The following is a 21,756-nucleotide window of genomic DNA, read 5'->3' on the forward strand; positions in this document are numbered from 1 at the left end:
TAAGACAGACAACTTATATTATACATAATTCCCTATTCAAACTCTTACACCTCCTTTATCTGTACCACTAGAACTCCTAACTCCCCCCCATCTGAAACACAACCCCTATTCCTCCTGTCCACCACAATCTGATCTACCCCATTCCCTCATCCACCTCAGCATCTACAATCCTTCCATACCCTGAAAAGACCCAGATCTCTAGAAAAAACTGATATAATGTAGTACATTACATTTTTTTTTCATCACTGCACAAACATGATTATTCCATTAGATAAAACTACAAGCTATGTATATATTGGAGATCCATGAGTAAAGGCATATATTCTATCAATAATATTTCTTAAATCAAAAGTACACCCTTAATGTTAATCAATAATTCAATCATTTTCCAGTTTTATTTTCAAATCTGAACAAGAGGAGAATGTTGAAACTCCGAACTTACAAAATTTGGAAAACCCTATACAAACATACATCTTTGTACATTGTGGATATACATATGTATATAATTTAATCCCTTCACATGGAGAAACACTAGATACAAAAAATGTATACATATATACATCATCTGAGGATTTATAGTGTTAAGACGGAGGTGGAATACCTGGAAATGGCAGAAATCAATGCAGGTCTTTCATTCACATATTAAAGGGTTCTTAGAATGATGGATAGAGAACCAGAATAACCTAATACAATGTATAAATACTGGGGAAAAATGGGAACTACAAATAACAAATTTATTGTGAAAATACTGGTAGAAGATCTAGTACATGAACAGGTTTGTGAAGAAAATGTAAATAAAATTTCTGCGGCAAAAAGCAATTCATGCAGGATTGTTAAATGCAAGTGCGCTTCAAGGAGAGAAAAAAAAAAAAAAAAAAAAAAAAAAAAAAAAATGAACTGAAATAAACTTCAACATCCATTTATAATTTTAGTGTATCACATGTCCCATCACTGGTATGAAGGGAGTGAGTAGGATAATGAGGTTCCTCTCCCATGCCCAACCACCTTACCTTTTAGGTAACAGCTGATTGCAGGGTTGAGTATAAATTTACTATGAAGAAAATATAAAAGTTTAGGTGTGGAGTATTCATATGGTTGTTAACATGAACAATGTTGGTAAGAAACAAATGCTTTGTACAAAATATTTTGGACATGAAGTGTTTTAGACTTTTTCTTGTAATTCAGAATGATGGTACATTTCCATCTTCACAATGGGATAATATGAAGATGGGGCCATTAAGTGGCATATGTTCACTTCTGTGCTGATGAATCCACACCATTACTCTAATTTACAATCAATATAATCACTTTTACTAATTAGATTTTGTTTCTATTGTGGTGAAAAACATTTGAAACCTTACAATGTTAGCATTTTAGTGAACATGAAATATTTCATTGTTGCACAACACAGTATATACCTATGCAAGGTTCCAATAATTCTTCTAGATTTCATGAATTGCTAAATTGTTATTCATAACATTAAGTATAATGATGAGTCATTTAAAACCATAAAAATAAAAGAAAGAAACACTAGTGTTTTATCATTACACAACTGAACACTTCTAAAGCTTTGGTATTGTGCAAATTATCATTATTATTATTTTTTTTAATAAAGGAAAACTTTCATTAATACAACATGTTGATATTCCTCAGTGAACACTAAAATGTTTTAACATAACACAACTGAACCCAACCAAAACAAACTTAGGATATTGTGCAAATAGTAATTTTTGCATCTTATTATTGTACTAGTATCCTTGTTTATTTTCTCACCTCTGATGTGTTACAAATAAAAAGATAAATAAAAAAATATAGAAGATAATAACAATAATGATAATACAAAAACTACAAATGTTTATGCTAGTCTATCAATTGTTGCCGTACATTTCACTAAATGACAAACCCACAGCCCCACAGTGACTGGCAATGTTTCTCAGAACCTTCCACATATCTCTGGGAAGAAACTTTTGACTGTTATCTGTGTTGTATCAGTGTGGGACTGTTTCTATGACACCATATCAGAGTGGTAGGGAGAGGAGAGCAGTTGCTAGGTAAAAGTTGTAAAAAACATTATTACAGTTGATAAATAAGAGTTCTTGGGCCCAGTCCAGAGATCAAGTGCCAGAACCACAACATGTACCATGATTAATTCCTTATGCTGGTGAGTATATGCAACAAGTTTCATTAGTATATGATCAAGCCCAAACAAAACAATATTAATGGTATTGTGCAAATGGCAACTTTGTTTCACTTACATATATGATTTTTTTAATGTATAAAGTTACTACAATTTGTTTACATATATATATATATATATATAATACATACATATATATATACATAGATACATGTACATACATATAATACATATATATATACATATGTACATATACCAAAGGCTTTTCCCCCCTTACACAGGGGGGGTAACCAAAAAGAAAAGGCATCAATTCTCAACTATCTGAAACTCTATACTTCCCAATCCCAATCACTCTGTTCATTAGTTTGTTTCCTACCCTAGCATTAAGATCTCCCAATACAACTACATTGACATTTCTCCGTAATCCCTCTATGCACTCATATCTACCCAAAAAGCCTCCCTTTCCTCTACGCTCTTCTCACTACCAGGCCCATACGCACTTATAAAAACCCACATCTCCCCAGCTTCACCTTCATCCACATCAACCTTGATGAAACCTCCTTCCACTCCACTACATGTTTACTTATCTCTTCACTTACTAGTATAGCCACCCCTTCTCTCCCTTGTCCCCTCTTCACTCCTGAGTACCTCCCAGCTATACTCCCAAACTCACACTCGCCCTTCTCTTTCATTTTAGTTTCACTCAAAGCCAGCACATCCATCTTTCTTCTCACAAACATACTGCTATCTCTTCCCTTTTACTTTCATCTGTACCACATCCATGCACACTAAAAGACCCAAACCTTAGGGTACTGGTTGGAAAACTCCCAGACCCTCTTATGCCTTCACTTTTTTTTAGGAATGTCCCCTTTGGGGCTACAGGTAGTAGGACTCCTAATCCCATCCCCCATCCCCTTTTTTGTCATCTCTTACGACTCAAGTGGAAAGACTTGGTGTTAGCATTCTCTTCCCCCACCACAGGGTAGGCAAAAAAAGGAAATGAATATTCAGAGAAATGGTACAGGACAGTAACAAGGGGTTGGGGAACAGCATAATGGAGGGACAGTCATAGTACAAAAGTGTCATAATTTCTCTATGAACTGAGTTTTCCTCTATCACAGACAAAATGATGTGTGGCTTTGATCCGTAGGGGCGCCCCATATAGACGCTTAAGTATCAACTGCATGCTACTCTGCCACAATAACATGCAGCCAATACCCCAGATGGTATATGCTGCATGTTCTATACACTCCTCCATCGATTTAAGTGCGCTCCATATACGAATTTTCGCTATATCGAACAAAAAAATTGTCCCAAAAATCGAAAAACAAACTAAAAATTCGCCATAACGAGTAAAATCCTGTTGAAAAAATTACTGTATTTTTAAATCATAAATATTAAAAAGAAAATTATTTTTACATCATAAAAAAATAAATTAAATAAAGAAAACTGCCATATGTCCAAGTAAAAAAAAAAATTAAAGTGAAAATAGATAACAACGTTTGTTATTGTTTTCAAAACAACGCCGTGTACTGCTCGGTCTCGGTTAATCGGGGATTATTAGCATGGTTTCAAGTGACATTATGCCTCCTAAGCGTCCAGGAAGCCCTATTAAGGATGGTGACAAGCCTAAGTGGGCTAGGAAAGCAATATCTCTAGATACTAAGTTGTCTGTGCTAAAGTAAAGTGATGAAGGAATGAGAGTGAAGGACATCGCATAATAGAATGGGTTTATAAATATAATATAATGGGTTTATATGGGAAAAAAGTGCTCGACTTAAGTATATTCGATATACGAAAGTTTTTTCAATAATGTAACTAGTTCGTAAATAGAGGGAGGTGTGTATATATATATATATATACATATATATGTAAATATCTATATATATACATACATAGATATACCAAAGGCTTCTTCCCCCTTACAAGGTAGGTAGCCAAAAAACAAAGGCATAAAAACCATTCCCACCCATTCCATCCCTAATGCACTCCACTCCCCTCCACCCTCCCTCTTATCTTGGCACCTCCTGGATGATGGGTCATCCCTGCATCTTATCCACTGCCCTGGGTCAGAGGCAGTGTCGCAAGACACAGCATATCCACAGCAAGGCCGCTTCATAAATTCGGCAACCTCCCCTCTCTGTCCCCTCATGCAGAAAAGGAGAAGACGGGGAGAAATCCCTTCAGGCTGCAACAAATTTTTCTCACACATACTACCTCACCTCCCATCCTCCTACCCATTCCACCTCATGCATCACAACATCATCCATATACAACCATTCTCCATTCACTCCTGTCTTCTGTCCTCTCCCATCCTTCCTCAACAGAGATTCCCCTCTTTCTCAAAGCCCCCTTTACCCCATCCATCCATCTCATCCTAGGTTGCCCCCTCATGTTCACTCCCTCCACATCTGCCTTCCATACATCTTTTACTAGTCTTTCTTCACTCATTTTTTCCATGTGCTATCCCAAAATTTTTTCATAATCTTACCCCATTTCACATCTGCTCTCCTCTTTGCCTCCTTTACCTTGTGCTTTACTTCTCTTTTCTTTATACCTCTCATATGTCTCCCTCGTCCTATTTTGTAACCAATCTGTGAAAGCTCGCTTCTTCTCTTCTACAACCTTCTTTGTTTCCTCATCCCACCACTCACTACCCTTCCTTCTATTTCCTCCCTTCCTTCTTGTTCCACACACCATCTTTGCACACTTTGTGACTCCCTCCTTGAACCATCCCCATTCCTGCTCCACTCCTAGCTCTACTCTAACCTTCACTCCCTCCCACTTCTCTTTCAGCTTCTTCTTATACAACTTGTCATTTAAAGAGTTCACTCTAAGCACCTCACTACCTTTTGTCCTTTTCCTCTTTCTCCATCTATCCTCCACTCTCAACTTGCCTTACACCAAAAAATGATCTGATATTCCTCCACTCTCTCCCCTTAGAACATGTACATCCTTAACTCTTCCTATTATACTTCTATCTACCACTACATAGTTCATTAACCACTTCCATACGGTGACGCCTACGTAGGTGTCATGAGGAGCAAGTGGGTACGCGATGATGCCGACATCGGCGTCTTGATTATATTTATTGTAGTCGTACCTGCGTGACCCTCATTCTCTCTAAACTGGCTTCATCATATTTTCTATGGTTATAAAAATTCATGGGTGAAAGAGAACGAGTGATTGAGCAGTGATTTTATTTTTTATAATGCGATTATTATGATGCAACATCGCATGTTGAGCAGCTAATGCTGCCAGACGTGCTATGTGCCCTGGAGTGAAGAGTTTAATGCTCCATCTACCACCCTTCCATCCACCACCCTCTCCCATGTGTACTTATGCTCAACTTTCTTCCGAAACACTGTATTTTCTATCATCAACTCTCTTGACATATCTCCATCAACTCTCCACTACGATTCTTTCCTGGAACTCCACATTTACCAACCACTCCGTCAGTTGGTTCATTTCCTACCCTAGCATTAAGGTCTCCCAATACAACTACATTGACATTCCTCCCTAATCTATCCAAAAAGCCTCTCTTTCTTCTACACTCTTCTCACTACCAGGCCCATATGCACTTACAAAAACCCACATCTCCTTTCCCACTTTCACCTTCATCCACATTAACCTTCAAGAAACCTCCTTCCACTCCACTACACACTTACCTATCTCTTCACTTACTAGTATAGCCACCCCTTCTCTCCCTCTCCCTCTCTTCACTCCTGAGAACCTCCCACTTACACTCCCAAACTTACATTTGCCCTTCCCTCTCAACTTAGTTTCACTCAAAGCCAACACATCCATCTTCTCACAAACATACTACCTATATCTTCCCTTTTACTCTCATCTGTACCACATCCACGGACATTAAAAGACCCAAACCTTAGGGTGCTGGTTGGAAAACTCCCAGACCCTCTTATGATTTTACTGTTTTTTAGGAATGTCCCCTGTGGGGCTACAGGGAGAAGGATGCCTGGTCCCAATCCCCATCCCGTTTTTCTCGGCTCTTACGATCCAAGTGGGAACACTTGGTGGCAGCATTCTTTTCCCCCACAACAGGGTAGGCAAAACAAGGAAATGAAATTCAGAGAAATGGTACAGGACAGCAACAATGGGTTGGGGGACAGCATAACAGAGGGATAGTAGCAGTATAATAAAAGTTTAATCATTTCTCTGTGAGCACAGTCCTCCTCTATCACAGACAAAATGATGTGTGGCTCTGGTCCGTAGGGGCACCCCATATAGACCCTAAATTATCAACTGCATGCTGCTTTGCCATAACAACATGCAGCCAATACCCCACACGGGGTGTGTACATATATATATATATCCCTCCCCCTTTAACAAGATGTGATAATGTTCCATTGATAAGAGGATGATTTCTGGTGGTATGATGGTAGCAATAGTATTGGTATTTAGTACAGGGTGATCCCTCAAATAGCACTGCCTTGTTTTATTGTAGTTTTTCTGTGATTACTTACAATTTCTTTGTCATTTTATACAATTTCTTCTTTATAATAAATTTGGATATTTTTCTTTACCAAGTTTATATGATTCTTTTTCTTTTGTCATATATAGTAGTTAGACTGCAATCTTTTTAAAAACATATTCTAGAATTTTCCTTTTTTGGTGCTTCTCTCAATAAAGACTGTTGATATCAGAGGTTTCTAGATAATGGAATTTCTGATACAGAATTCTCAGCCTGTCTAAATCTGACATTCTAAATACTGTCAACCCATCAAGTCTTGACCTCTAGCTGGTCAAATTGAACTGTGTGTTACCCTTTGTGTTGAAATTATAAAGTATGGTTCAGCTAGAGGACGCATGCAGTACAACCTAGCCAACTGGTGTACAAGGCATGAATTCCAGTCTCAAGAGCTATTGCTGATCTAACAGGAAGTTAGACTTAAGATAGGTTATGAAAGACCTATGGTCTGAATGGGGCTGAGGTAATTTCCACCCATTCAGTCTAGGATATGCACTGATGATAAATAAAATCTAACATTCTACAAACACCTCAAGAATGTCACCTGGATGAAAGGGTTATCTTGTATATCAAACTAAGATAATTATATTAGCATCATCCCCTCTGACTTAGTGCTGGCTGGGGATAATATAACTACACTGCTATGAATATTAATTATATGTGCCCTATGGAAAGCAGCAAATTTAGGTTTACTTAAAAGTTGGGTAGAAAAAGTTATGTTGTGCATCCATGCATCAATTTCATATTCAAATTTTTAAAGGCACTGGCTAGACTAGAAAGTGTAAGTTTTATTCAATAGATATAATGTTATATGTCAGTACAGAGAAAGTTGAGTAGATTTTCAAGAGAATGGTCGCTGGTGCATTAATGTAAATACGTGGGGGAATAAAGCTCAAAATGGACACGGTGATGTCTAGAGATGGTTCCAACCAAGACAGATATAGAGACAAAAATATATACATTTAAATTACTGTATGAAAGGTAAAAAATGCATTTTATGTATTCTCCTACTAAATCTCAAGGCAAAAGAGGGTTTGGGAACAGGACTCCGACCATGAACTTAGTAACTGGGTCATTAAATGGATGTGGATGAAATACAGACGGGTGTAAATGGACAGAAATTGGTAGTATATTTGTGAGAAGGATGATGGATGTGTTAGTGTTGAGTGAAACTAAATTGAAAGGGAAGGATGAGTAGAAGTTTGGAAGCATGGTGGATAGGGTGTCAGGAGTGAAGAGCAAGGTTGGTGTTATGGACTGTTATTTACCAGTTCTTCTATCCTTATGAACAATCTTGCACTACTGTTCTGCATTATCTTATATTCCATTTGTTGGGTACTCATAGTTTGGTTAATAGTCCAGTTTTCTGTACAAAATTGTAAAGAGATGATAGAGGTACTGGTATTTTATCTCCCAAGATTTCATCTAATCAGTGCTGTTTGTGGGGGCTGATGAAAGAGTTTATAGTTATTGCTTGTGCAAATTGGGCAGTCTAGCAGTGTGTGTGATATTGTGAGGGGAGCTTTACATTGGCAAATGGGAATGTTGTTTCCTGTCATGAGGTCACCATGTGTGAGGCAGAAATTTTCTGTTCTGTGGCATGCTAGTACTATTTAAAAATGTCAGTTATATTGATATAAAGATAGCCATGGATGGGGTTTGACTGTTTTTGGATAATTTGCTGAGTATTGTTTCCAGCACCCTTGCCACATGTTTAGCACTGCTGATTATTGAAAAATTGGTTGATAGTATGTTACTGGCAATGAAGTGGGGACATTGAAAAGGGTGGATGTTGCCTTGTCAGCTTTTTCACTGTCAATGATGCCTACATGAGACAACACCCAGCAGAAGAATACAGATTTGAAGTGGGTAAAAATCTGGATGATCCATGAATGGATCTTGTGGACCAGTGGGTGGTAAGACTTTGGAGTGGAGATTGCTTGTAGAGCACCTTGTGAATCAGATATGATTATATAGGATGCAAGGGGGTAGTTGTGGACAATATATAAAGCAGTGAAGATGGGAATGAGTTCATTGGTAAATATCAAGGGAGGAAGATTCAGATATTGTTTCACTTAGGGACACTTGTGCATATAACCCACTCCATGGTTCAAGTGGGACCCACAAGTGTATATATTGGTATTCAGTGAATGGGTAGATAGATGGGAGATTGTTGAATGGCTTCCGTTGGCATTTGATCTTTTGTTAACCTCTTCAATACAAGTCATATATTCACACACACATTACAAAATATAAAGTTACTGCTGTTATATTCATTCACTTTCACCCTGAATAAATGTCACAGAAAACGTGATCAAGCCTGTTCACAGAATACAGTAGTCACTCAGCTACAACTACAAAATGAATATAATCAGGAAGCCGATGCCAGCATCTTTGTATACCCCACTTGTGGCTCATGATGCATACATAGGCATCACTATATTCAAGAGGTTAAGATAGCTATGGGGGCAAAGAAGGGAAGGAGTGGCACTGCTGGTAAGTGATGAGACAGATAAATGCAAGTGTCTTCAAGGATAATGTGGGTGAAAGTGAAACTAACATGGAAGATATGGGCTTTTGTCAGTGCATACAGTCCTGGTAGTGAGAAGAGTGAAGAGGAATTGGAGGCATTTTGGATTGAGTGTATAGAGTTTTGCGAGGAATGTAATTGTAGTGGTGTTGGGGGATCTCAATGCTGAAGCTGGAGATTAGCTGAAAGATGATATTGTATAGGAGTGTGCAGGGTGTTAAGGGACAAGTTTACTGTAGAGGAGAGATGTTAGATGTTTGGAGGTATTGAGAGTAAACAATGTTTAAAAAGAGACACAAATGTAACATATGTGAGACACAGTGATGGATGGGAGGCATTAATGAACTATGTAGTGGTACCCAACAGGAAGACTGAAAGAGTTCTGGATGTAACTGTTTTCAGGAATGAGAGCAAGGGATTATCAAATCATCTAGTAGAAAGAAAATCAAGTGTGGAGGGGAAGGGAAAGGAAGGGAGACAGAGTTGCAGATTAGCAAATTAAAAAGAAAAAAGATAAAGAATATCAGAAGTTCAGAGAAATCTAAGAGGTAGTGAAGGACAAAAAAAAAAAACAGTAGAGGAAGAATATGTATGTTTCTAGGAAGAAGTGCTAAAGTGCACAAAGACAGTATGTGAGATGAGGATGGGAGGGGCCAGAAAGAAAGTCAGATGGAAGGATGAAGATGTGAAGTTTGCAGAGGAAGAAAAAGGAAGAGCCTATGAAGAATGGTTGTAGAGTGGAACTTGGGAAGCATATGAGAGGTTCAGAATAGAGAAGCAAAATGCAAGGTGAGGGTGGTGAAGAGGAAAGCAGACTTATGTGGGGTAGTTATGGTGAATTTTGAAATGAAATAAATGTTTTAGGAAGAAGTGAAAAGAGTGAGGGGCAAGTCAGAGAGAAATAGGTAAAAGGTGAAGATGGACAGGTGTTGTTGGAAATGCAGGTGGTTAGGGGAAAATGGGTAGAGTATTTCAGGGATTTGTTGAGTGTGGACGAGGTTTGAGTTTGCGTTGGTGTGAGATATCAGGAAAATTATTGTACTGGAAAAATAGAATGATGGGGCTACATGAAATGAGGAGATACAAAGAGTACAGGAAGTAATGAAAGCTGGTAAGGCACCTGGATTAGATGGTTATCACATAAGTGTCTGACAAAGGGAGGAGCATTTATAATGAATTGGTATTTAACTTGTGTCTGGGAGAGGGAAGTGTGCCAGTAGACTAGAGGAGTGCATACAAAGGAAAAAGGGACAAATATGAATGTAGTAGCTTTAGAATTTGGAAGTGTGGTTAGTAAGGTTGTATGGGAGCATGTTGAGGAGTGCATACTAAGGAAAAGGGGACAAATATGAATGCAGTAGCTTTAGAGTTTGGAAGTGTAAGTTAGTAAGGTGTATGGGAGGGCACTGAGAGGATTAGGAGAGAACAAAGGGAGCAACTGGGGATGAGCAGTGTAGGTTTCGGAAAGGAAGAAGGTGCCCAGATAAAATTTTTATAACAAGGCAGATATACAGTAATTGTTTGGCAGACGGTATGGATGACTTGTGGTTTTTATGGATTTGGAGAAGGCATGTGGGTTTATCATATTCTTTTCTTCCAGGTGTTTTTGCCATCTATTCTTAACATCTCACAAATTTTGGCTACAATGCTTGTTAGGGAGACTGGTCTGTAATTAGTTGGTTCTTCCTTGTTTCCACCTTTATATATTGATACAACGTTGGCATTTTTCCAGTCCTTTGGTATTTTTCCTTCTTTGAGTGAGCATCTTATTATGTAGTATATTTTGTCCATTAGTTCTTCTTTGCATTCTTCTACTATTCAGTTTGCAAATCTGTCTGGGCCATGCGATTTCCTAACGTTAAGGTTCATTAATTGCTCTATTATTTCTTCTTCTGTTATTATCATTTCCTTCATGTGGGGAGATTGCACTTCGCTTCCTTCGTCCCAAAGTTCATATAACATTCTACACCTTCATCCATGTCATTTATATATATAGCAAATATCATTGGAGCTAATACTGAACCTTGAGCAATTCCACTTATCATATCTTCCCAAGTCAAGTTTTTATCTCTAAGTACCACCCTCATTTTTCTCTCCGTGCAAGAAATCTTCCATCAATTTCAATCAATTTCCTTGTACACCTGTTGTTTAAAGTTTTCTTAATAGCTTTTGTGTGGTACTTTATCAAATGCCTTTTGTAAATCCAGGAAAGCACAATCTGCCCATCTGTCCTTTTCTTATATCATATCTATTAACCTTGAATAAAAACAAATCAAGTTTGTGGCACATGATCTTCCTTGTCTATAGCAAAATTGTTTTCTTCCAGATATTTAGTCCTGTTATTTTGAGTTTTCTTAATAGATTTTTGTGTGGTACTTTATCAAATGCCTTTTGTAAATCCAGGAAAGCATAATCTGCCCATCTGTCCCTTTCTTATATTATATCAATTAACCTTGAATAAAAAAAAATCAAGTTTGTGGCACATGATCTTCCTTGTCTATAGCAAAAAAAATTTGGATTCAGTATATTGTTTTCTTCCAGATGTTTAGTCCTGTTATTTTGAGTTTTCTTAATGGATCTTTGTGTGGTACTTTATCAAATGCCTTTTGTAAATCCAGGAAAGCACAATCTGTCCATCTGTCCCTTTCTTATATCTATTAACCTTGAATAAGAACAAATCAAGTTTGTGTCACATGATCTTCCTTGTCTATGGCAAAATTGTTTTGGATTCAGTATATTGTTTTCTTCCAGATGTTTAGTCCATCTACTTTTGATAACTTTTTCACATATTTTTTTTTAGTTATTGTGCTTGTAAGGGAGACTGGTCTATAGTTGTGACTAGTGTGTATTTACCTAGTTGTATTATACAGGAAGGGAGCTATGCTCATAGTGACCTGTCTTTGTATCTCTCAGCACCTAGTGTGTTCGTCAATTCATGTATGTTTTTGTGTGTGTGTGTGTGTGTGTGTATTTACCTGGTTGTATTTTATGGGACTGGAGCTATGCTCGTGTTGACCCGTTTTTGTATCTCTCTAATCTAGTTTGCTTTTGAATTTGTGTATATTTCTGGCATTAACTGTTTCACTGTTCAATTTGTTCCAGACGTCAATCACCCTGTGTGGGAAACTGTTCTTTTTCAGGTCTCTTCTGTAACTGTCTTTCTTTAGTTTCTTTGCGTGTCCTCTTGTTTCTCTTTTGTCCCATTTTAATACGTCATCTCTATCAAGAACTTCCATTCCTTTCATAATTCTAAAGATGGTCAACAAATTGCCTCTCTCCCTTCTCTGCTCTAGTGTTATCAGTTGTAATTTCTCCAATCTTTGTTCATATGTCAAATTTGATAGTGTAGGTGCCATCTTGGTCGCCGCTCTCTGGATTCTTTCTAATTTCTTTGTGTTTTTCTTTGTGCTTGGTGCCCACAATGATATAGCATATTCTAGTTTCGGTCTTATCAATGCAACAATTAATTTCTTAACCATCTCTTCATCCATGTAGTCGAAGGCCACTTTCATAGATCTTAACAGATTGTAAGTCTCTCCAAATATCTTGTTTACATGTTTGTCAGGAGTCAAGTCACTTGAGATGATTACTCCTAGGTCCCTCTCTGAGTTAACTTTTTTGACTTCTTTATCTCCAATCATATAGTTTCCTGAGACTCTATTTTTGCCTTTTCCGAACTCCATTATGCTACATTTCTTGATGTTGAAATTCATTTCATGTTTCTGACTCCATTCCCATACTCTATGTAAGTCATCTTGTAATGATCTGCAATCTTCTTCTGTTTTCACTCTCTTGAGCAATTTAGCATCGTTGGCAAAGAAGTTCATGTAACAATTCACTCCTTCATCCATATCATTTATGTATATGGCAAACATTAAGGGAGCCAAAACAGAGCCTTGGGGGATGCCACTTTTTACTTCTTCCCATTTTGAGTTTTTTCCCTAAGAACTACTCTCATCTTCCTTTCATTTAAAAAGTCCTTCATCCATTCCAACAGCCTGCTTTGAATTTCTATTTTTTTCAATTTTGTTTATTAATTTTCTATGTGGTACCTTGTAAGCCTTTTGCAAATCCAGGAAGGTGCAGTCCGCCCAATCATCTCTTTCTTGTATTATTTAAATCAGTCTCAAGTAAAAACATATTAGGTTTGTGGTGCACGATCTTCCACTTCTAAAACCAAATTGTTTGGGATTTATTATATTGTTCTCCTCCAAATGTTTGGTCCATCTGCTTCTAATGATCTTTTCGCATATTTTAGCTATTGTACTTGTGAGGGACACGTCTAAAGTTTGTAGGATCTTCCCTCTTTCCTCCTTTGTGTATTAGCACTATGTTTGCATTTTTCCAATCTTGTGTTACTTTTCCCTCTTTTAATGAGAAATCTATTATCTTGTGTATTTTATCTGTCAGTTTGTTTATGCACTCTTTTAATATCCAATTTGCGATTTCATCCGGTCCATGCGACTTTCTGACATCTAGGTTTTTTATTTGATCTCATATTTCCTTCTGTGTTATTGTTATTTCCTTCATTATGGGTGAACTTTCTAACTGATCATTCTCCCAGGGTTGAGAGTTCTCGATTGTAAATACAAATTTGAAATGTCTGATCATAACATCTGCCATCTCTGTATTCCTTGTCTCCTTCATATAGTTTTACTATGTCATGCTTGTGTGTATTTACCTAGTTGTATTTACCTAGTTGTATTTTACGGGAAGGGGAGCTATGCTCGTGGGGTCCCGTCTTCATATCTCATTTTATCTAAACTGTTTTTAAATTCATGTATTGTTTTTGCACACACCACTTTCTCATCTAACTTGTTCCAACTGTCTATTACTCTGTGAGGAAAGCTGTTCTTTTTCAGATCTCTTCTATAGCTGTCTTTTTATATTTTCTTTCCGTGTCCTCTTGTATTTCTGTCATCCCATTTTATCAGATTCTCTCTATCAGTAATTTCTATGCCTTTCATGATTCTGTAAATAGCTATCAAATCTCCTCTCTCTCTTCTTTGCTCTAGTGTCTGTAGTTCAAGTTTTTCTAGTCTCTCTTCATATGATAGTTTTGAGAGTGTTGGTGCCAATTTTGTAATTGCGCTTTGTATTCTTTCAAGTTTTTTTATACATTTTTTTGTACTTGGTGACCATATCGTTGCTGCATATTCCAATCTTGGTCTTATCAGGGTGATTAGGATTTTCTTCACCATTTCTTCATCCAGGTATGTAAATGCAACTTTGATTGTTCTTATTAAATTATAAGTTTCTCCAAAAATCTTATTTATATGTTTCTCAGGTGACATATTATTCATAACAATGACTCCCAGGTCCTTCTCATTTTCTACTTTTTTTATTCCTTCTTCTCCCAATTTATATGCTCCTGTTATTCTGTTTTTGCTTTTTCCAAATTCCATTATACTACACTTTTTTGTATTGAACTCCATCTCCCACTTCCTACTCCATTCCTGTACTTTATTTAGATCTCTCTGTAGTGATTCACAATCTTCTTCAGTTTTCACTCTTTTCAGTAGTTTTGTATCATCTGCAAAGAAGCTCATATAGTTTTCAATTTCTTCATCCATATCATTAATATATATAGCAAACATTATTGGGGCCAGAACTGTTCCCTGCGGAACACCGCTTATTACTTCATCCCATTTTGAGTGCTGGTTTCTTATCACTACTCTCATTTTTCTTTCTTGCAAAAAGTCTTCCATCCAATTTAGTAGTTTGCCCTGTATTCCTCCTTCAGTTTCTAATTTCTTAAGCAACTTCTTATGTGGTACTTTGTCAAAAGCTTTCTTTAGGTCTAAAAATGCACAGTCCGCCCATCCATCTCTTTCTTGTATTATATCTATTAGCCTTGAATAGAAACATATTAAATTGGTGACGCATGATCGTCCTTGTCTGAATCCAAATTGCCTTGGATTTAACACTTTGTTTTTTTCTAAATATTTTACCCATCTACTTTTGATAATTCTTTCACAAATTTTTGCTATTGTACTCGTTAGGGAGATTGGTCTATAGTTGGTAGGTTCTTCTTTATTTCCTCCTTTATATATAGGTACTATATTTGCTTTTTTCCAATCTTCTGGAACTTTTCCTTCTTTCAAGGAACTATTTAGTATGCTATGTATTTTGTCTGCCAGTTCATTCCTGCATTCTTTCAGTATCCAGTTTGCTATTTCATCTGGTCCATGCGATTTTCTGACATCAAGATTACTCAAGTGTGTTAATATTTCATTCTTTGTTACTTCTATTTCTTCCATAGGGGGGACTTTCTCTTTCCATTCATTCTCTTCAGGTTGTATGTTCTCCCTTGTAAACACTGATTTAAAATGTTTGTTCATAATTTCCGCCATTTCCATTTCCTCAGTGTATTCAACTCCCTCTTGTCTTAATCTCTCCAAGTCTTGTTTGTTTTTCAGTTTATTGTTTACAAATCTGTAGAATAGTTTTGGTTGATCTTTACACTTTTCTATGATATCTTTTTCATATTTTCTCTTTTCCTCTCTGCACGTTTGTACATATTCATTTCTATAACAGGTATATATTTTCCATTTTTCAGGTCTTCTGCCTTTTTTCCATCTGGTCCAGGCTTTGTCTCTTTTGTCTTCTATCCCCTTCCATACGGTGCCGCACACGTAGGCGTCATGGGGAGCGAGTGTATTCGCGAGGCTGCCATATCGGCGTCTTGATTATATTTATTGTAGTCGCCCCTCCATAATGACATTCTTTCTAATTCTTTTGTAATCGCATTTTCTATGGTTATCAAAACTCACGGGTGAAGAGAGAACGATCGATATAAGCGGTGACTATATTTTATGATGCGAATATTATTACGACACGTCGTACGGCTGGCATTGGCTGCTGCCACCGAGATCTAAGTCCATGACGCCTACGTGTGCGGCACCGTATGGAAGGGGTTAACTCCCTACAACTTTTGTTGTACCAGCATTTTACATATTCTTTTTCTTGTTTTTGTCTTGGGACATACTTTTCCACTCCTTTTTTGTAAATTTTTGTCAAAATATTCCATTTCTCTTCTACTGTTGTTTCTTCTTTGTATATTTCTTCCCAGTTTTCCTTTTGAAAGAATTCTCTTATTTTATCAAAGTTTGTTTTTTCATACATCATTCTTCCTTTTCTATATTGTTCATTTCTTTTCATATATTTTTCTTCATTAAGTTCCAGTTCAATCAATATGTGGTCACTTTTACTTATTGGTGTTTTATATTCAATTTTGTCCACTATTCTAGGTTCAGATGTAATTATTAGGTCTAGTCTCGATGGCTCTTCTTCATTTCTATACCTAGTGTTCTCCTGTATCCATTGTGTCATTGTATGGTCAGTAACCATCTCAAGTAGAGCGTTTTCCCATGAGCCGTCTCCACCCTTTACTGTCATTTCTTCCCAGCAGATTTCTTTGCAATTAAAGTCTCCCATCATAACTATTTTTCCTCCCTCTTCCATTATCTTGTTTAATGTTATCTTTGTGTCCTCTAACATACTTTTATGTTCACTCTCTTCCCATGAGGCTGTTTTTGGGGGCACATAATTTATCACAAACTTTCTGTTCTTCTTATCTCTGTCTTCTACTTCCATCATTATCATCTCTACTGTATTCTTTCCATATGTGACACACTTCACGTTTATATCCTTCTTAGTCAGGAACATAACTCCACCCCCTTCCTTTTTCACTCTGTTTCTAATCCAATAATTATATGCATCATGTCCTACACTGTTGGGTGGTAGTGGACCTTTTAATTTTGTTTCTACAATTCCCATTATGTCTGGTTCTTTTTCCTTCAAATAATCATTCAGCTCATTCAATCCTGTTATTAATCCATCTATATTTGTGTAAGACACTCTTAGTTTTCTGCCACTTCCATTGTGTTCTCTGTTTCCCTTTTGTTTTTCTCTTGTATGTCGACTTTCTTTAGTTTCATATTCACTACTATCCAATAGAATCTCTCTTTTTCTGACTCCGTTCTTCTCTTGTTTTTTTCCTTAGCTTCAAGTCTTTTCTGTTTTTCTTCCTCTCTTTCCTCTTTATTCATTTCTCTTTGTATCCATACCTTTTTATATTGTTCACTTGTTGCTAGTTTCCCTGTTTTGGATAAGATATTCTCAGCCGTAGTTTGTGACCTGAATTTAATCTTAATTGGTCTGGTCTTGTCTGTACTATATTTCTCGAGCCTGAATTTTTCTTCGATTTGTTTCATTATTTCTGGTTCATCTTCCTGAACTAATTCTAGTAAATTTCTTACTTTTTCATTTTCCTCTTTGATTCTTGTGGTTCTATCTGGGTTATGTTTCTCTTCCATTCCTAATATAATTATACATTTCTTTTTGTCTGCTAAGTCTCTTACTATATTCTCCTTCTGTCTCATCACTTTAATAACTGAGTTTTCAGTTTGTTCATTCATTTGTTGTCTGATTATGTCAGTGAATGCAACTTTGCTATTTTCTTGAATTTTTTTCCAACACTCCTTGTTCTCCTTATTATTCTCCTTTAAGACTTTATTCTCATCTTTTACTTCTTTTAACTGTTTTTTTAATTCTTCAATTTCCTTAGTTAAGTTTTTGTTCGCTTTCTCTAGTTCTTCCAATTTTTCAACTCTCCGTATAATGTTGTTAACATGACCGAACCTACGCTCCAAGTCCTCGATCATCTTATCGACCTTCTCTTCTAGTCTTGTTAGTCGGGGGGGGTTTGTGTCCCCCCCACCCTCTTTAAATCCCTGGAAAATATTCTCATCACTTTCTACTGTATTGCTCTTATCTATACTTCTAATCTTTACATTTTTATTAGACATTTCATCGTCGTCGGGGGGCCGTTTGTTTACCTTTCGCCTGTCTGCCTGGGCCAAGTCTACTCCTTCCTCATTTCCTTCCATTTCCCTCAGTAATCCCTCCCCTTTTCCTCTTTCCCTACTTTCCTACTACCCCACGAGCAATTTCCCCCCCACCCTGTAAATACAATAGGCACTTCTCTTTGCGTTGGGATCCACAAAACTTCAATTTTCTTCAGAACGTCTTCTAAGCCGTCCATTCGTTGAAGTGTGTGTGTGTATTTACCTAGTTGTATTTACCTAGTTGTATTTTACGGGAAGGGGAGCTATGCTCGTGGGGTCCCGTCTTCATATCTCATTTTATCTAAACTATTTTTAAATTCATGTATTGTTTTTGCACACACCACTTTCTCATCTAACTTGTTCCAACTGTCTATTACTCTGTGAGGAAAGCTGTTCTTTTTCAAATCTCTTCTATAGCTGTCTTTTTTTATTTTCTTTCCGTGTCCTCTTGTATTTCTGTCATCCCATTTTATCAGATTCTCTCTATCAGTAATTTCTATGCCTTTCATGATTCTGTAAATAGCTATCAAATCTCCTCTCTCTCTTCTTTGCTCTAGTGTCTGTAGTTTAAGTTTTTGTAGTCTCTCTTCATATGATAGTTTTGAGAGTGTTGGTGCCAATTTTGTAATTGCGCTTTGTATTCTTTCAAGTTTTTTTATACATTTTTTTGTACATGGTGACCATATCGTTGCTGCATATTCCAATCTTGGTCTTATCAGGGTGATTAGGATTTTCTTCACCATTTCTTCATCCAGGTATGTAAATGCCACTTTGATCGTTCTTATTAAATTATAAGTTTCTCCAAAAATCTTATTTATATGTTTCTCAGGTGACATATTATTCATAACAATGACTCCCAGGTCCTTCTCATTTTCTACTTTTTTTATTCCTTCTTCTCCCAAATTATATGATCCTGTTATTCTGTTTTTGCTTTTTCCAAATTCCATTGTACTACACTTTTTTGTATTGAACTCCATCTCCCACTTCCTACTCCATTCTTGTACTTTATTTAGATCTCTCTGTAGTGTGTGTGTGTGTGTGTATACCATGTATACCTGTGCGGGGGTACAAGTATTTACCTAATCAAAATATACAGGAAAAGAGCTAAGATTGTGGGGCCCCATTTTTTATTTCCAATGATCAAACTTGGCTTTGATACTGTTTGGGTTCTTTAATTGGACTACTTTGTCTTCTATGCTGTTCAACAATCATCTGTAAAAAAAAAATTGCATTTCATTATATTCTTCAGTACCTTGTTTTTTAATTATTTCCCATGACCCTTTCCCTGTTCCAAACTTAGAGTTCTGTCAATTTTCTCCAGTCCTTTCAATCTGAACACAGTTCTCCCTCTTCCTTCTGTGTAAAGCACTAGTTTTTGTTTTTTGAATTGTCTGTCAGTCTGGGAACAATTTTAGTTGTGTTCTCAAACTTTTACATCTGTTTTGTGTGATAACCACATAATTACTATATACTCTTATGTCTTTTTTACAAACCCATGTACAAATAAACATTTGGGAACATAATCTGCAAACATGTTAGCATAGCTTGTCGTTCCTTCCATCATGTCACTGACATAGGCAAGAAACATTGTTGGTGCAAGCACTGACTCTTGTGGAACTTTACCTGTTACTGTTCTCCAGCTGGACATCTTACCCTTTACTACTGTCCTCAATGTACCTTTCCCTCAAAAAGTCTTTCATCCATTCTAGTAGTTTACTATTCAGTCCTCCAATGTGCTCCTATTTCCACATAAGTAAACTGTGAGGTACTTTATCAAATGTCCTCTCTGGGTCAAGGTACAGACAGTCCACCCATCCCTCTCTCTCTTGTAGCACAACAATCACTCTCAAGTAAAAGCTTAAAAGGTTCAATACACATGGCCTTCCATATCTGAAGCCATACTGATGGTGTGTCTATGCATTTTTATGTACCATCATGTGCCTACTTCCTTTGTTGTTTTTTGTTTGCTTCTACTTTCACAAGTAAAAGTTAGGTTAGTGAGCTTCATAGGAAAATGCTCTATATGAATATATACAGACTTGTACACATCAACTTCTGTGCTTACATGCATATGCATATGTGTACTTATATTAGTATGACCTTTTGTGAAGTGTGGTCCTTTCTATTCAAGTACAAAAAGCTATTTATCAATGTATATATCAATCTTACAAAATTTATTTTACAAAATAGTAACCCTTCCCATATGAAAAATAATTACCAACAATATAAAAATCAACAGACAAATATCTAGTAACTATTTCCACAGCATAACAATATCAAATATGTTTTCATCAATAGAGTTTGCTTAGCCAATAGTGGTCAGAAACCACCTCCTTAATAATAATAACTAATAATGATAATAATAATCATAACTAATAATAATAATAATAATAACTAATAATAAAAATAATAATAGTAGTAGTAGTAGTAATAATAATAATAATAACAACAATATTGATAATAATAATAATAATAATAATAATAATAATAATAATAATAACAATAATAATTAATGATAATTAAACATAAGGCCAAGCTATGGAAGCCCTAAGAGTGTAAAAACATGGACACTGAGCACAAGGAACATGTCAAAACCAACCAGGAACCACAAGCTCTCTGCCAGCCACTGGCTTGGCCTACTCAAGCACTGGAATGCAACATAATCTCTCCTCTCAATATCCATTAGATCAGTCCAATTTCTGTCATAAGGTTTCTGGGAGACATGAGTGTTGCTACATTTTTCCCAGAGTTGGAATGATCATGATCACCTGGTAAATGAGCTGTGTCCTATGTACAAGTTTTATCGGAGCTGCATTCCACTAAGTATACTTCGAGTTTGGATGGCAATCAAGTTTCTTGTAACCTTCCTCCATGTGCCAACTGGTGAACCTCTTCAGAGCTTTCTCCCATGTGGCTGCAGCCATGGACACTTTCTTCAGTTCATTTTCTCGTGGCACAAAACGAGTCACTTCTTCAGGTAGGGCAGCTAGTTCTTCTCTGTTCTTCCAAATACCTGAAAATGTGAGGGAAAAAAAATATATATATAAATCTAATATGCATGTGTACCAATATATTGCACATATAAATACATCAACCACTTTGGTACAATGATGCCTACAAAAGCATCATGAGGCACAAGTGGGTACATGAGGATGCCAGTGTTGGTGTTTTGATTATATATATTTTTTGTAGTTGTACATGAGTTACCCCCAGATTCTGTGAACTGTTTTGATCATGTTTTCTGTGTTTATTACATACATACATATACTAAAGGCTTTTCCCCTCCTTACAAGGGAGGTAGCCAAAAAACAAAGGCATAAAAACCATTCCCACCCATTCCATCCCCAATACACTCCACTCCCCTCCACCCCACCCTCCCTCTTATCTTGGCACCTCCTGGAGTGATGGGTCATCCCTGCATCTTGTCTACTGTCTTGAGTCAGAAGCAATGTCGCAAGACACAGCACATCCATAGCAAGGCCACTTCATAAAATCGGTGACCCCCCTCTCCATCCCCCCCATGCAGAAAAAGAGAAGACAGGCTGCATCAAATTTTCTCACACATTTTCCCCCCACCCATTCCACCTCATGCATCACAACCTCATCCATACAAAACCATTCTCCATTCACCCGTCTTCTGTCCTCTCCTGTCCTTCCTCAACAGACATTCCCCTCTTCCCCGAAGCACCCTTTTACTCCATCCATCCATCTCATCCTAGGATGCCCCCTCATGTTCACTCCCTCCACTTCT

At 36.9% G+C, this 21,756-nt stretch overlaps 1 protein-coding gene across 6 annotated transcripts in view; it reads right to left on the bottom strand.

The window, feature by feature from the left end:
• Positions 1-381: 381 nt before the first annotated feature.
• The window catches only part of LOC143039895 (glycerol kinase 5), a 474,671-nt gene continuing 453,296 nt past the window's right edge, over positions 382-21,756 (bottom strand). For 4 of the 6 annotated variants that reach the window (XM_076210228.1, XM_076210230.1, XM_076210229.1 and 1 more), the window contains one exon: positions 382-21,018. In XM_076210228.1, coding sequence (XP_076066343.1) covers positions 20,825-21,018 — 194 coding nt within the window. In that variant the 3' untranslated portion in view covers positions 382-20,824. The remainder of the gene's footprint in view (positions 21,019-21,756) is intronic. The other 2 variants (XR_012967672.1, XM_076210226.1) reach the window with 2 other exon arrangements.

The sequence above is a fragment of the Oratosquilla oratoria genome, chromosome 27 (assembly GCF_046742065.1).
Source record: "Oratosquilla oratoria isolate Oo_2021 chromosome 27, ASM4674206v1, whole genome shotgun sequence".
In the NCBI taxonomy this organism is placed as follows: domain Eukaryota; kingdom Metazoa; phylum Arthropoda; class Malacostraca; order Stomatopoda; family Squillidae; genus Oratosquilla; species Oratosquilla oratoria.